The sequence below is a fragment of the Mirounga angustirostris genome, unplaced genomic scaffold, assembly GCF_029215605.1.
Source record: "Mirounga angustirostris isolate CCGP_5_RB_7025 unplaced genomic scaffold, mMirAng1.0.hap1 SCAF_5, whole genome shotgun sequence".
Lineage (NCBI taxonomy): Eukaryota > Metazoa > Chordata > Mammalia > Carnivora > Phocidae > Mirounga > Mirounga angustirostris.
Window position 1 is genome coordinate 108,893,401 of NW_026991713.1, and position 12,242 is coordinate 108,905,642.

General features: G+C 33.5%; 1 protein-coding gene across 1 annotated transcript in view; it reads right to left on the minus strand.

The window, feature by feature from the left end:
• The window catches only part of CCDC7 (coiled-coil domain containing 7), a 177,009-nt gene that overhangs the window by 31,310 nt on the left and 133,457 nt on the right, over positions 1–12,242 (minus strand). The window contains exon 15 of the mRNA XM_064590292.1: positions 9,778–9,996. Within this exon, the coding sequence (XP_064446362.1) occupies positions 9,778–9,996 (219 nt within the window). The remainder of the gene's footprint in view (positions 1–9,777; positions 9,997–12,242) is intronic.

Below are 12,242 nucleotides of genomic sequence, written 5' to 3' on the forward strand. Positions count from 1 at the left end.
TCTGTCCCTCCCCCCACTTGTGCTCTCTCTCAAATAAATAAATAAAATCTTTAATAAGAAATGGGTCATGTTCAGTTTCTCATTATCTGAAAATTTAATTGTTGCTCGGGGAGGTGGGGGGTATGGGGATGTGGGGAGGAAAGTGGCTTTGTACCATACCTAGTCCTTAGTTTAAATTTTTCCCTTAAAATTTTTGATTTTCACAGCATCCAAAACTGTTGGTGTTTGACAACATCTAAAGTTTTAAACATTTTCTATTTAAAATTAGTCCCAAAGAGTACAATATTGTAAGCAAAGATATAAATCAAGGAGTTTTATGATACTGGATTTAGAATGGCTATTTCACCATTTAGGTATATAAACTAATAAAGACTAGAAAAATAATATTTTTAAATGTTTTACCTTTTGTCAATTGGGCTTCCATTTGGGACACTTGAGATCTGTGATAAAGAATACTAAATTTAAATACACTAAACATGCACACCAAATGTTTATACTAAATTATTTAGAAAAATATCATTCAAAGCAGGTTTTTAAATATGACAATTTTGTAAGATTAAGGTGTCAAAAAAGCTAAGATATGATCATACCTGGCATTGGAAGAAACACTGTAGAAGATGAACTACTATCAAAATTATATTTCTAAATGAGTGCAAAAAGGGCTTCATATTTATAGGACATACACCTGATGATCTTAGCCAAAAGGCCGAGAAGCGATTATATTTATAGTAAATAAACATTATTTTAAACATATCCATTACATAATTATTTAATCTTTTTAATATTCTTTTTGAAGCATTTATAATTCAAATGCCAAGAGTATACGAATATGGTGGTACTAACACATAGTATACTAATATATAATATAATATGATAGTATTTTTTTAATTTAATTTAATTTTTAATTTAAAAAAATATAAAAGTATATTGAGAATCCATGCTCAAAATATACTTATTGAGGTGTGTGATCAAAAATATAAGAAACCAATGGCCTCAGGAGTGTGATTTTATTAATAACTTACCCCTTGGGAAGATAACATGTTTTCCTATAGCATATTATTGATTCTAGATTCTATCCCAGGCCTGAATTTTACCTAACTCAATTTCTTTCATACAGAGATTAGCTAGCTTTATCCTTATTCACCTGTGTCAAAGACTTCTGATGTTCACCAAACTAATTTTCTTTTCTTAAGGCACATTACTAGTCTATATTTCTAAGTCCCTCCTATAGTTAAATGTGGTAAATTAATTATGAGAGAAAATGGTGTGTACCACTTCCAGCCTGGTCAATGAAAATTGACTCATGTTTGGTCTTCCATCTCCTCTTCTGGTAGCTGGATATCTATGCCTAATGTGGCCCAGGAAGCCAATGTAAGATGGCAAAACTTCCATATGCCAGGATACTGGAATGACCCTGTAGAGCAGGACTCCCTAACACAAACATGGACCCTGAACTTCCTGGAAGTATTTACATGAGGAAATAATTTTCTATCGTATGTGAGCCATTACACATTCTGGGCCTATATGTGATAAGAGTTAGCCTATATATTAATATACTACCATGGGTTTTCATATGGACTATGTAGATAACTGGACAGAACTAAATGATGATAACATGATAATGATAACATTCACACAGTGCTTCATGATATACAAAAGCATTTGACAAACATTATCTCATTTTACTCTAACATGTTTATAAAGTATTATCATCCTCCTATATCTAAGGGTTTTATAGAAAAATGTCTTCAGTTCCTGACACATAGAAAAGATAATAGGTCTTACCCTAACCTCTAATTTTAAAAAGACTACTATTCCAATAAGCAACTTTAAAAACAGGTACAAAAACAAAGAGGAACTACTTCTTAAATATGTCATTAAGATATACAGATGACAGACCTTTTGTGTAATGCAATCTAATGTCCAGTAGTAGGAGTTCTAAATATTTTTCTTTCACTCCTTTTAAATTTTAAGTTTCTATCACCAGTAGCACAGGGTGATAAGCTGGCTTCCCTATGAAACCAGGCCCAAGAGCACTGGGAACATGCCACCTCATTTGAGAAAACTCTCTCTTGATATTAGCAATATCACAGCTCCACAGCCAAACAAGGCATTATAATACCTAAGACAGCTATATCAGCAAAAGAAATGAAATATATTTATAGTTACAATATATAGGTAAGACCTTATGAATTATAGGATCAATACAAAGCAGTTCTTCCTTTCTGACAATTGAAGACCAAACTGCTTAACTTAGTATTCAGTTCAAGAGTTTTCACAATCTCATATCAATCTACTTGTAGGCAGTCTCTAAAATGGCTCCCAGTGATCCCTGTTTCATGGTATGCATGCCTGTTGTATTACCCTACCTTGTTTTTGGGCTGACCCTCTTGACTACTTCTACTTCTAATGAATAGGATATGGCAGAAGTGATAGGATATCACTTCTGCAATTAGATTCTACCTTTCTCCATCCCTCCCTGCTGCTTTCCCTCTCTTTCTCCCTGTTTCTGCCCTTGCTTCCATGTTGTAAGTAGCTTTATGGAAAGGCCTCCATGGCAAGGAACTGATGTCCCCTAGCAACATCCAGCAAATATCTAAGGGCCAACAATAGTTACATGAGCATATACTGAGCCCACAAGTATATCCTCCTCCAGTTAGGTCTTGAGCCAAATGCAGCCAAGGCCAACATTGACATTGAAAATCTGATTTTACCACTTTACTGCCCAGCTCTTGTTTTTCTTTGACAGTGAGAGTGCTGTGACTCAGATAGAATCAGATTCATCACTGGACTCCAGAACACTCACCCAGGACCTCAATTTTTGTGCATTTTTGAAGCCATTGTCTTAACTCCTGATTAACTAAGGATCCATTGGTGAGTCCAACTCCTAAACCATTGTTCCATGCAAATGTCCACTGAAGTTAGTAGGGACAGATTTTGATTCTTAAGATTCTGAGTATACTCCAGAATCTGGTTAGAGTCTCATATAAGTGGAGGCTGGATTAGATTTCCAGGCTTCTCTATTTGTAAGAGGCTAATCTGTAAGGAATAGAAGCTATGTTTGAGTCCTAAGTTTTCTGTTTAAGTATAAAGGTACCAATAGTTAAAAACATGGGACTTCTCAATTGACTGAAAACCTTTGAAACCTCTTCCTTCCCATCACTAATGTTTCTCCTTCCTCTTTTTATAACCTTCAATCTTCACTAGGGTTCTCTTGAATCCTTTGGTATGTCTCTCTTTAATCACTAACCTCCCTCATCCTTCTGCCTACCCTGCCAGGCTTTCCCTTTCTGACTTGAGCCCCTCGGTTCCCTATAGTCACTTAAACATTAAGCCCCCATACTCCCTATGAAGAGATCTCAAGAGACTCAGACACCCAAATGCAACCATTTCAGGCTGAAAAGAGAGAAAGAGGCTATATGAAAACAAAATTAGTGTTTTGTCCACTTGATGAGACAGATAGCCACTAGACATCTCAGTCACTCACCTAAAACTTAGTCCACACCTCCATTAGATTACAGATCAAGGCAAAAAGTCCCTTCCACAAATATTGACAAACATGTAACCTTAACTTGTCCCAGTTGCCAGAAACACAATTTGAATAAAAATATAAAGTTGAAAAAAGATGAGAGCTAACTCCTCCATATAAACCACTTGTTTGTATTACATTTTACTGATTCAAGTCTAAAATTTTAGAATGAAAGCATTAAGATCTCTTTTTGCATGTTTGTATGTTTGTTTATATGTGTGTGTTTTATATACGTGTGCTCTTTTTTCCTCCAAATGATATCATCAAATTACTCGATAAAATCTCTTAAAGGAGTTCTATTCAAATTAGCTTAGAGATGAATGAGTGCCATTATAAATTAAGTATTTCTAAGACAAATCCCAAAAATACAAAAACTAACACAAATGTTTTGGTGGGTTTTTTTTTTAGATTCATATGATCTGGAATATAAATTGGTAAATAAAGCTAGTTTTAAAATTGTTGTTAAAATAAAAGCACGCATATGCTGAGATGTCAGCTTTAATACATACAGACATAAAATTTTTTTCTGCCTAAGTTCACTAGTCAAACAAGCTTACATTAAAGCTGCTAAATGTTTACAATTATAAATTATAAATCTAACCTAAGAACAAAATGTACAATAAAAATGGATTGCTTCAAAATCATAGGATATAAAATCAATGCACAGAAGTCTGTTGCATTTCTGTACACTAATAATGGAACAGCAGAAAGAGAAATCAAGGAATAAATCCCACTTACAATTGCACCAAAAACCATAAGATACCTAGGAATAAACCTAACAAAAGAGGTCAAAGATCTGTATTCTGAAAACTATAGAACACTTATAAAAGAAATTGAGGAAGATACAAACAAATGGAAAAACATTCCATGCTTATGGAATGGAAGAACAAATATTGTTAAAATGTCTACTATACAAAAACAATGAATCATGGATCACTACATCAAAAACTAATGATGTATTGTATGGTGACTAACATAACATAATAAAATTTTTTAAAAAAATGTCTATGCTACCGAAAGCAATCTATACATTCAATGTAATCCCTATCAAAATACCACCAGCATTTTTCACAGAGCTGGAACAAACAATCCTAAAATTTGTATGAAACCAGAAAAGACCCCGAATAGCCAGAGGAATGTTGAAAAAGAAAACCAAAGCTGGTGGCATCACAATGCCAGACTTCAAGCTCTATTACAAAGCTGTGATCACCAAGACAGCATGGTACTGGCACAAAAACAGACATATAGACCAGTGGAACAGAATAGAGAGCCCAGATATGGACCCTCAACTCTGTGGTCAAATAATCTTTGACAAAGCAGGAAAAAATATGCAATGGAAAAAAGACAGTCTCTTCAATAAATGGTGCTGGGAAAATTGGACAGCTATATATAGAAGAATGAAACTTGGCCATTCTCTAACACCATACACAAAGATAAACTCAAAATGGATGAAATACCTCAATGTGAGACAGGAATCCATCAAAATCCTAGAGGATAACATAGGCAGTAACCTCGTTCAGATCAGCCACAGCAACTTCTTCCAAGATACATCTCCAAAGGCAAGTGAATCAAAAGCAAAAATGAACTTTTGGGACTTCATCAAGATAAAAAGCTTCTGCACAGCCAAGGAAACAGTCAACAAAACAAAGAGGCAACCCACAGAAGGGGAGAAGATATTTGCAAATGACACTACAGATAAAGGGCTGGTATCCAAGATCTATAAAGAACTTCTCAAACTCAACACCCAAAAAACAAATAATCAAGTCCAAAATTGGGCAGAAGACATGAACAGACACATCTCCAAAGAAGATATATAAATGGATAACAGACACACGAAAAAATGTTCATCATCATTAGCCATCAGGGAAATTTCAAGTCAAAACCACTTTAAGATACCACCTTACACCAGTTAGAATGGCAAAAATTGACAAGGCAAGAAACAACAAACTTTGGGGGGTTGTGCACTTCCTTTTAAAATCCAGTTTAATAAGAATCCTGAGTCAATTTAGCAACAGTGCCCCATTCTCCATAATTGATCTCCCTCAATACTTAAGGAGGTTCCTTATCCTTCACTATCCCCCAGGTGATAGCTGATCACACTTTTTTGAACACCACATCAAAAACTAACAATGCACTGTATGGTGACTAACATAATATAATAAAATTAAATTTTTAAAAAATAAAGTAAGGATTTTATTTATTTATTTGACAGAGAGAGAGAGCACAAGCAGGGGAAGCGGGAGAGGGAGAAGCAGGTTCCCTGGTGAGCAGGGAGCCAGACGTGGGGCTTGATCCTAGAACCCTGGGATCACGACCTGAGCCAAAGGCAGTCGCTTAACCAACTGAGCCACGGAGGCACTCCTATCACTCTTGCCTATCTTTGGCAAAGATCCTGTTAGGTCAGTTCAGCCAGAATCTCCATTACACCCCCAATGTTTCCTCTTAGTAATTTTCCACTGACCACCAACCTACTCTTTGGCTATAAATTTCTACTTCCCCATGGTGTATTAGGAATTGAATACAGTTCTATACTGAGGTCTTTTTTCTCCTATTGCAATGGCTTTGAACAAAATCTGTTTTTACCACTTGACTGCCCAGCTCTGATTTTTCTTTGATTGCATCTTTGTGAGAGACCATGAACTAGAGGATCTAGCTAAGCCTTCTTTCTGGATTTCTGACTCACAGATACTATGAAATAATACATGTTTGTTGTCTAAGCTACTAAGTTTTGGAGTAATTTATTACGTACCAAAAGGTAACATAGTCCTTTTTGTTCTTCATTCATTTTTTAACCAGATGAATTTTAAGAAACAAGGGAGGGAGAAACAGTGTTGAAAACAAAGAGAGCTAATTATGCAAAATCATGAAGGTGACAGAAAACATAGTGTGTTCCATGAACTTAAGGAAGTTCAGTGTAGCTAAAGCATAAATATATGTTTGTACGTGTGTGTGCACACTCATGCTTATGAAGTCATGTGCAGTGAATGGGTGTGTGGGGGGGTGAGGACTAATTAAAAATGAGGCTGGCATCTCAAGAAAGGACACCTTAACCCATAATTAGGAATTTGTACTTCAACCAAAGAATAATGGGAACCATTAAAGATTTTAGGCAAGAAGGTTGAACAGATTTCAATTTGAAAGATGACTAGACATCAACATGGAGACTGGACTAAAGACAATAAATTCTGGACAAAAGGACAGCAATTAGAATCCTGGTAGCATCCTGGGAATTGCCAGTGAAACCGGAAAAAAAAGGGCAAAATTTTATGGCTAATAATTGGATTGATTAAAAAAAAAGAAGAGACAAAATTGATTCCCAAGATTCTAGTTTCAGCAATTAGGTGTATGAGGATGCCAGGAAATTGTGACTAGTGGGAGAAGAAGCAGTCTAAGAAGAAAGCAATTAGTTCCTTTCAGGACATAATGAATTCTAGATGCTGTGGACCATTTCAGTAGGTAAATTCAATAAGCTGATAGATAATAGGTCTGGAAATTAAGCGATATTTGGGTTTGACACAAGATTTATTTGGCACTTGAAGCCATAAAGGTATATAAGCATGCTCAGAAAGAATATGTGGAATAAAAAGAGAATCCAGAAGAGAAAACTCAGAGAAACACCAACAGTTAAAAAATGGGCAGCACAAGAGGAGACCAAAACACAGAAATATAAAGAAAACCAAATAATTATTCTGTCTCTAAAACAAAACGCAGACTTCATTAAAAATAAATGGTCAGGGGGCACCTGGGTGGCTCAGTGGGTTAAGCATCTGCCTTTGGCTCAGGTCATGATCCCAGAGTCCTGGGAGAAAGCCCCACATCGGGCTCCCTGCTCAGCGAGGAGTCTGCTTCTCCTTCTCCACCTGCACCTTCCCCTGCTTCTGTTCTCTCTCTCTCACTCTCTCAAATAAATAAAGCTTTTAAAAAAAAAAAAAGAAGGAAAGAAATGGTCAAACATGATCAAATAATGCTAAGAGGATAAGTGAGATAAAACTATAAAGCATCCTTCAGAATAGGATCAAGTAAATTTGTTGTGACCTTGGCAAAAATAGTTTTAATATAGTAGTTGGGAAAAAAGGTTACAGTTAAGTGAAGAATTACTATAAGAACATGGAAACAGTGAGTATGAACAACTTCTAATCCATCAAAATCCTCAGTAATGATTCCTGTTTCATTATTACCAGAGCAGGCCAATCCAAATAAATGATATTATATACACCATCCATGCAAAGAACCTAGTATATAGTAGGTGTTTTATAAGGATTGTTAAACTGAATATTTAATAAGAGAGGTGCGTGTTAATCTATTGAAAACCACTAAAAATAAAAATCACCTGCCCAGGTTGCAGGTGATGAAGTTACCTGGTAAAATGCTTCAGGTAATGAAGTTGCTCTTTCAAAATCATCTTACTTTTTAATCTAACATTTTCTATTTAACTCGTCATATATGACAGCCTTTATTTTGGTTATGGGGAAAATCCTGGGAAATAAAAAAACACTAGCCATTTAACAAAGTGAGGGTTCAAATGCAGCCACACAGGAAAAGAAGATATCCTGACATGATTTTGAAGCCAGAAAGACCTAGGTTTGAAGTCTAATTCAACATTACTATGATGTTGCATAGTTAGTGTTTTTAGGCTCCAGTTTCATCTTCAAAATGGGGGTGCTTATAGCTATCTTACTACTTATTGTGTAAATGATTGGCATCTATTACTTATTGTGTAAATGACTAGCACATATACATAAAATCACCAGCATATTTTATAATGATAGAGGATATAGAATGCCTAGCACATTTTAAATTGTGTTGCCACACTTTATCTTTGTTTTAAGCCAGTTCACAGAAACATGCATTTCTAAAAAATTTGCTTTTGTATGCAATTCAGGGCAAAAAACAAAGACAAAAAAACCCTAATAACCTTAATAATTTCTTTTTCACTAAGAGCAATTTTTTATCTTTCCAAGAAGAAACTGACATAGTTTGCAATTAAAATTATATACAATGGATTAAATAGATGTTGGGGATTAAGGAGTGCACTTGTGATGAGCAGCAGATGTTATACGTAAGAGTTGAATCACTAAATTGTACACCTGAAATTAACATTACACTGTATGTTAACTAACTGGAATTTAAATAAAAACTTAAAAAATTATCTACAAAAAAGATTAAAATAAGGATAAAATTACTGTGATGATAGTCTCCTTACAAAAGCTAGAGTATTGACCTTTAATTTTACTTTATTAATTTCCCATTTGCTAGTTTTACTATGATATCTCTTATACACATAAACTCTCATTCTGAAAACAAGAAGGAAGGACACTAAAGAATATAAAATATTAAAGAAATGAGAGACCTGATAATAGCTATCCTGCTAGAACAAAGACAAGCAAAATTATATTCTTGACAGTTTTGCTTTAGTTCTTGAACTTTTCCCATTACTTGTTAATAAAGTTGCTTATGTGTAGACTGTTCTTTTCTTCTAAGGCACAGATTAATAAATCTCAATGTTCGGGCACCTGGGTGGCTCAGATGGTTAAGCATCTGCCTTCAGCTCAGGTCATGATCCCAGAGTCCTGGGATCGAGTCCCACATCAGGCTCCCTGCTCCTTGGGAGCCTGCTTCTCCCTCTGCCTCTCTCTCTCTCTCTCTCTGTCTGTCATGAATAAATAAATAAAATCTTTAAAAAAAATAAAAATAAAAAAAAATAAATCTCAATGTTCAAGAAAGAGCTTCTGAATCTGCACAACTGCACAACACAAACAAAAATACATTTTTTCAAGAATTTTCCCCCACAGATAATAGCTACACTTGCAGCAAGCAAAGCATAACATACATACTTAACAAGTCACTATGTTGTACACCTAAAACTAATACAACATTGTGTGTCAAATGTACTTCAGTAAAAAGATAAATTTGAAAATGTTTCCCCATAGTTTAGCATTTATATTTAACTTTGTTAATTTATAGCAAAAATCTTTAGTCTATGAAATCCTATTTTTTTCTGGCTCTCAAATCTCGGGTGTTTATATCATCATTCAAAACCAATACATATCTAATTTATAAATTTGTATTCAAGACAATGAATTGCTATAACCAAAGGTAAAAGACAAAAGGTCCAAGCAAAAAAACAGGGCAGAGTTTTTTTGAAATAATGTATACAAATGAAGTAAACAACAATATAAAAGAATCTTACAGCACAGATTACTGTTTTTCTGTCTCTACTGTTTTCTCTATTTCAGTAACTTCCTTACCTGTAGATGTTCTCGGATTTTAGAATCTGTCTTTTGTCCACCTGAATCTTTAACTAGTGATTGTCTTCTTCCTCTCTCCAATGGTATATCTTTTGAATCTTCAACTTTTATTTTACTAATACCCATTTCCATTGTTGTCTTGGTCTTCCCTTCACTTTTAAATAATTCTTTCCCTTGATTTAGGAAATAGTCAAGTTGATGCTTCGCTCTTTCAGCTTCCTGTTTTTAAAAAAGCAATGGTTTATCAAGCATTATGTGTGACATTTTTCTGTCAATATTACAACTTTCAGGAATAAGAATATATTCATGTCCACATTACTTCTCAATTTTATTTTTACTAAATTGGAGAAGCTGAATTAAACCACTGGTATAATCCATAGTTGCATTAACCCATAGGTTAAAATTAAAAACTGAAGAAATGCCTTCCACTTTGAGGGCTATTTTTATATCCCAGGAAGCTCCCCTATTATTTTTTTTAAAGCTCTAATTATTAGAGGGGCATAATAAAACTAAATAAAAGGTATATATTAGAAAAGGTGATAGAATGTAACTAAGGTAATTAATATCTATAGTATCAAATAAAAGAAAATGTGGAAAATAATTTATTTCTTCTAGAATATAAGGTTTTTAAATGCCACTTTTAATAATTTTTTTCTTAGATCAACAAAAATAAAGTTCACAAATAATCTCACCACAAACAGAAAACTCACTGTTAAGATTTGATATATAACCTTTTTCATTATTTCTAAATATAACTAGTGCATATATGTATTTTTAAAATTTTTAGGCTCCTACTATACATACATGATATGCTTTTTTTATTAAATAACGTCATAGATATGTTCCAATGACAATAAATGTACATCTAAATCAGAATAGCTAATAGAAGGACATTTAATAGTATACTTTTATTTAGCAAATTTCTTATTAGGGACATATTGGTAATTTAAAAATTTTTGCTATTAAAATTTTTTATATTATATACTTGTACAAAATCCCTGTACACTCTTTTCTTTATGATAAATTTTTGTAACTGCAATGATTCAATGAAAAGCCTATGTTGTCCCAAAACTTTTGCTATATATTTTCTTCCAGAGAAGTATTAATTCATAGTAATAGAATTATATAAAAGATTACTTATTTTAGCATATATCTGCAAATATTAGACATTTCTGTTCCTAAAATTTTTACTGAAATGGTAAGTAAAAATAAAATCTATCGCACTGTCATTTTAAGTTGCATTTATTTGATAACTAGTGAGGTTGGATATATTCATATGTATTTATTGCCCTTGTGTGTTTCTAAGCTATGGGCCTGCCTGTTTGTATCTATTTGGGGGAAGGGCATTCATATTTCTTATAGATTTGTAAAAGATTGTCATATAAAACATTCTGTTAAGAATTTGCATTTATCTTTATATCTAATGAATCTTTTACCATACAAAAGTTTTAAATTAATAATAGCCAAATATATTGCAATATTCCTTTGCAATATGATGCTTAGAAAACCTTGCTCTAGCCAAGACCATATAACTGTTACCCAGTGTTTATTCTAACGTCACACTTCATTTATTAATTTTGGATCCTAAATCAGGCTGCAACTTATTTTGATGTATGTCACAAACTATTACATGAGAACTACTTTTTCATAGTAGTTTACTTTTTGTGACTATTTTGTCTTTCTATAAATAAGTTTCAATAACTAAAACTATAATATACTAAATTATTACATTCCTTTGAATCTGTTTCTGGATTTTTTTATTCAGAACCAAATCCAGAACCACATTGCTTTAGTTATTATAGTGTGTTACATTACACATTGATTTTTGAATGACCAAATCCTTATTATTCTTTTGTATAGTCACCAGTTTCTTATTTTAATATATTCTGTAATAATTCTGTTAAATTAAAAAATAACTCAATTTACATCCAGAAATAAATTTCTTTAAATCTATATATCAATTTGGAAAAAAGTAGAAAATTGAAATATTTATAATATTGAACCTTCAAAACCAAAAATATAAATTTCTATTTCTTCACTATTCATCTATATCCCTCAGTAAAGTATGTTTTTCTTCATTAAAAAAAAACTCTGTATTTTTTGTTAAATATGCTACTCGAGTATTATAAATAGAATCATCTCTACACATGAAAAAATGCTCAACATCACTTGGCATCAGGGAAATACAAATCAAAACCACAACGAGATACCACCTCACACCAGTTAGAATGGCAAAAATTAACAAGTCAGGAAACAAGGAATGTTAGCAAGGATACAGAGAAAGGGGAACTGTCTTACAGTGTTGGTGGGAATGCAAGCTGGTACAGCCACTCTGGGAAACAGTAGGGAGTTTCCTCAAAAAGTTAAAAATAGAGCTACCCTACAGCCCAGCAATTGCACTACTAGGTATTTACCCAAAGGATACAAATGTGGTGATCTGAAGGGGCAGCTGCACCCCAATGTTT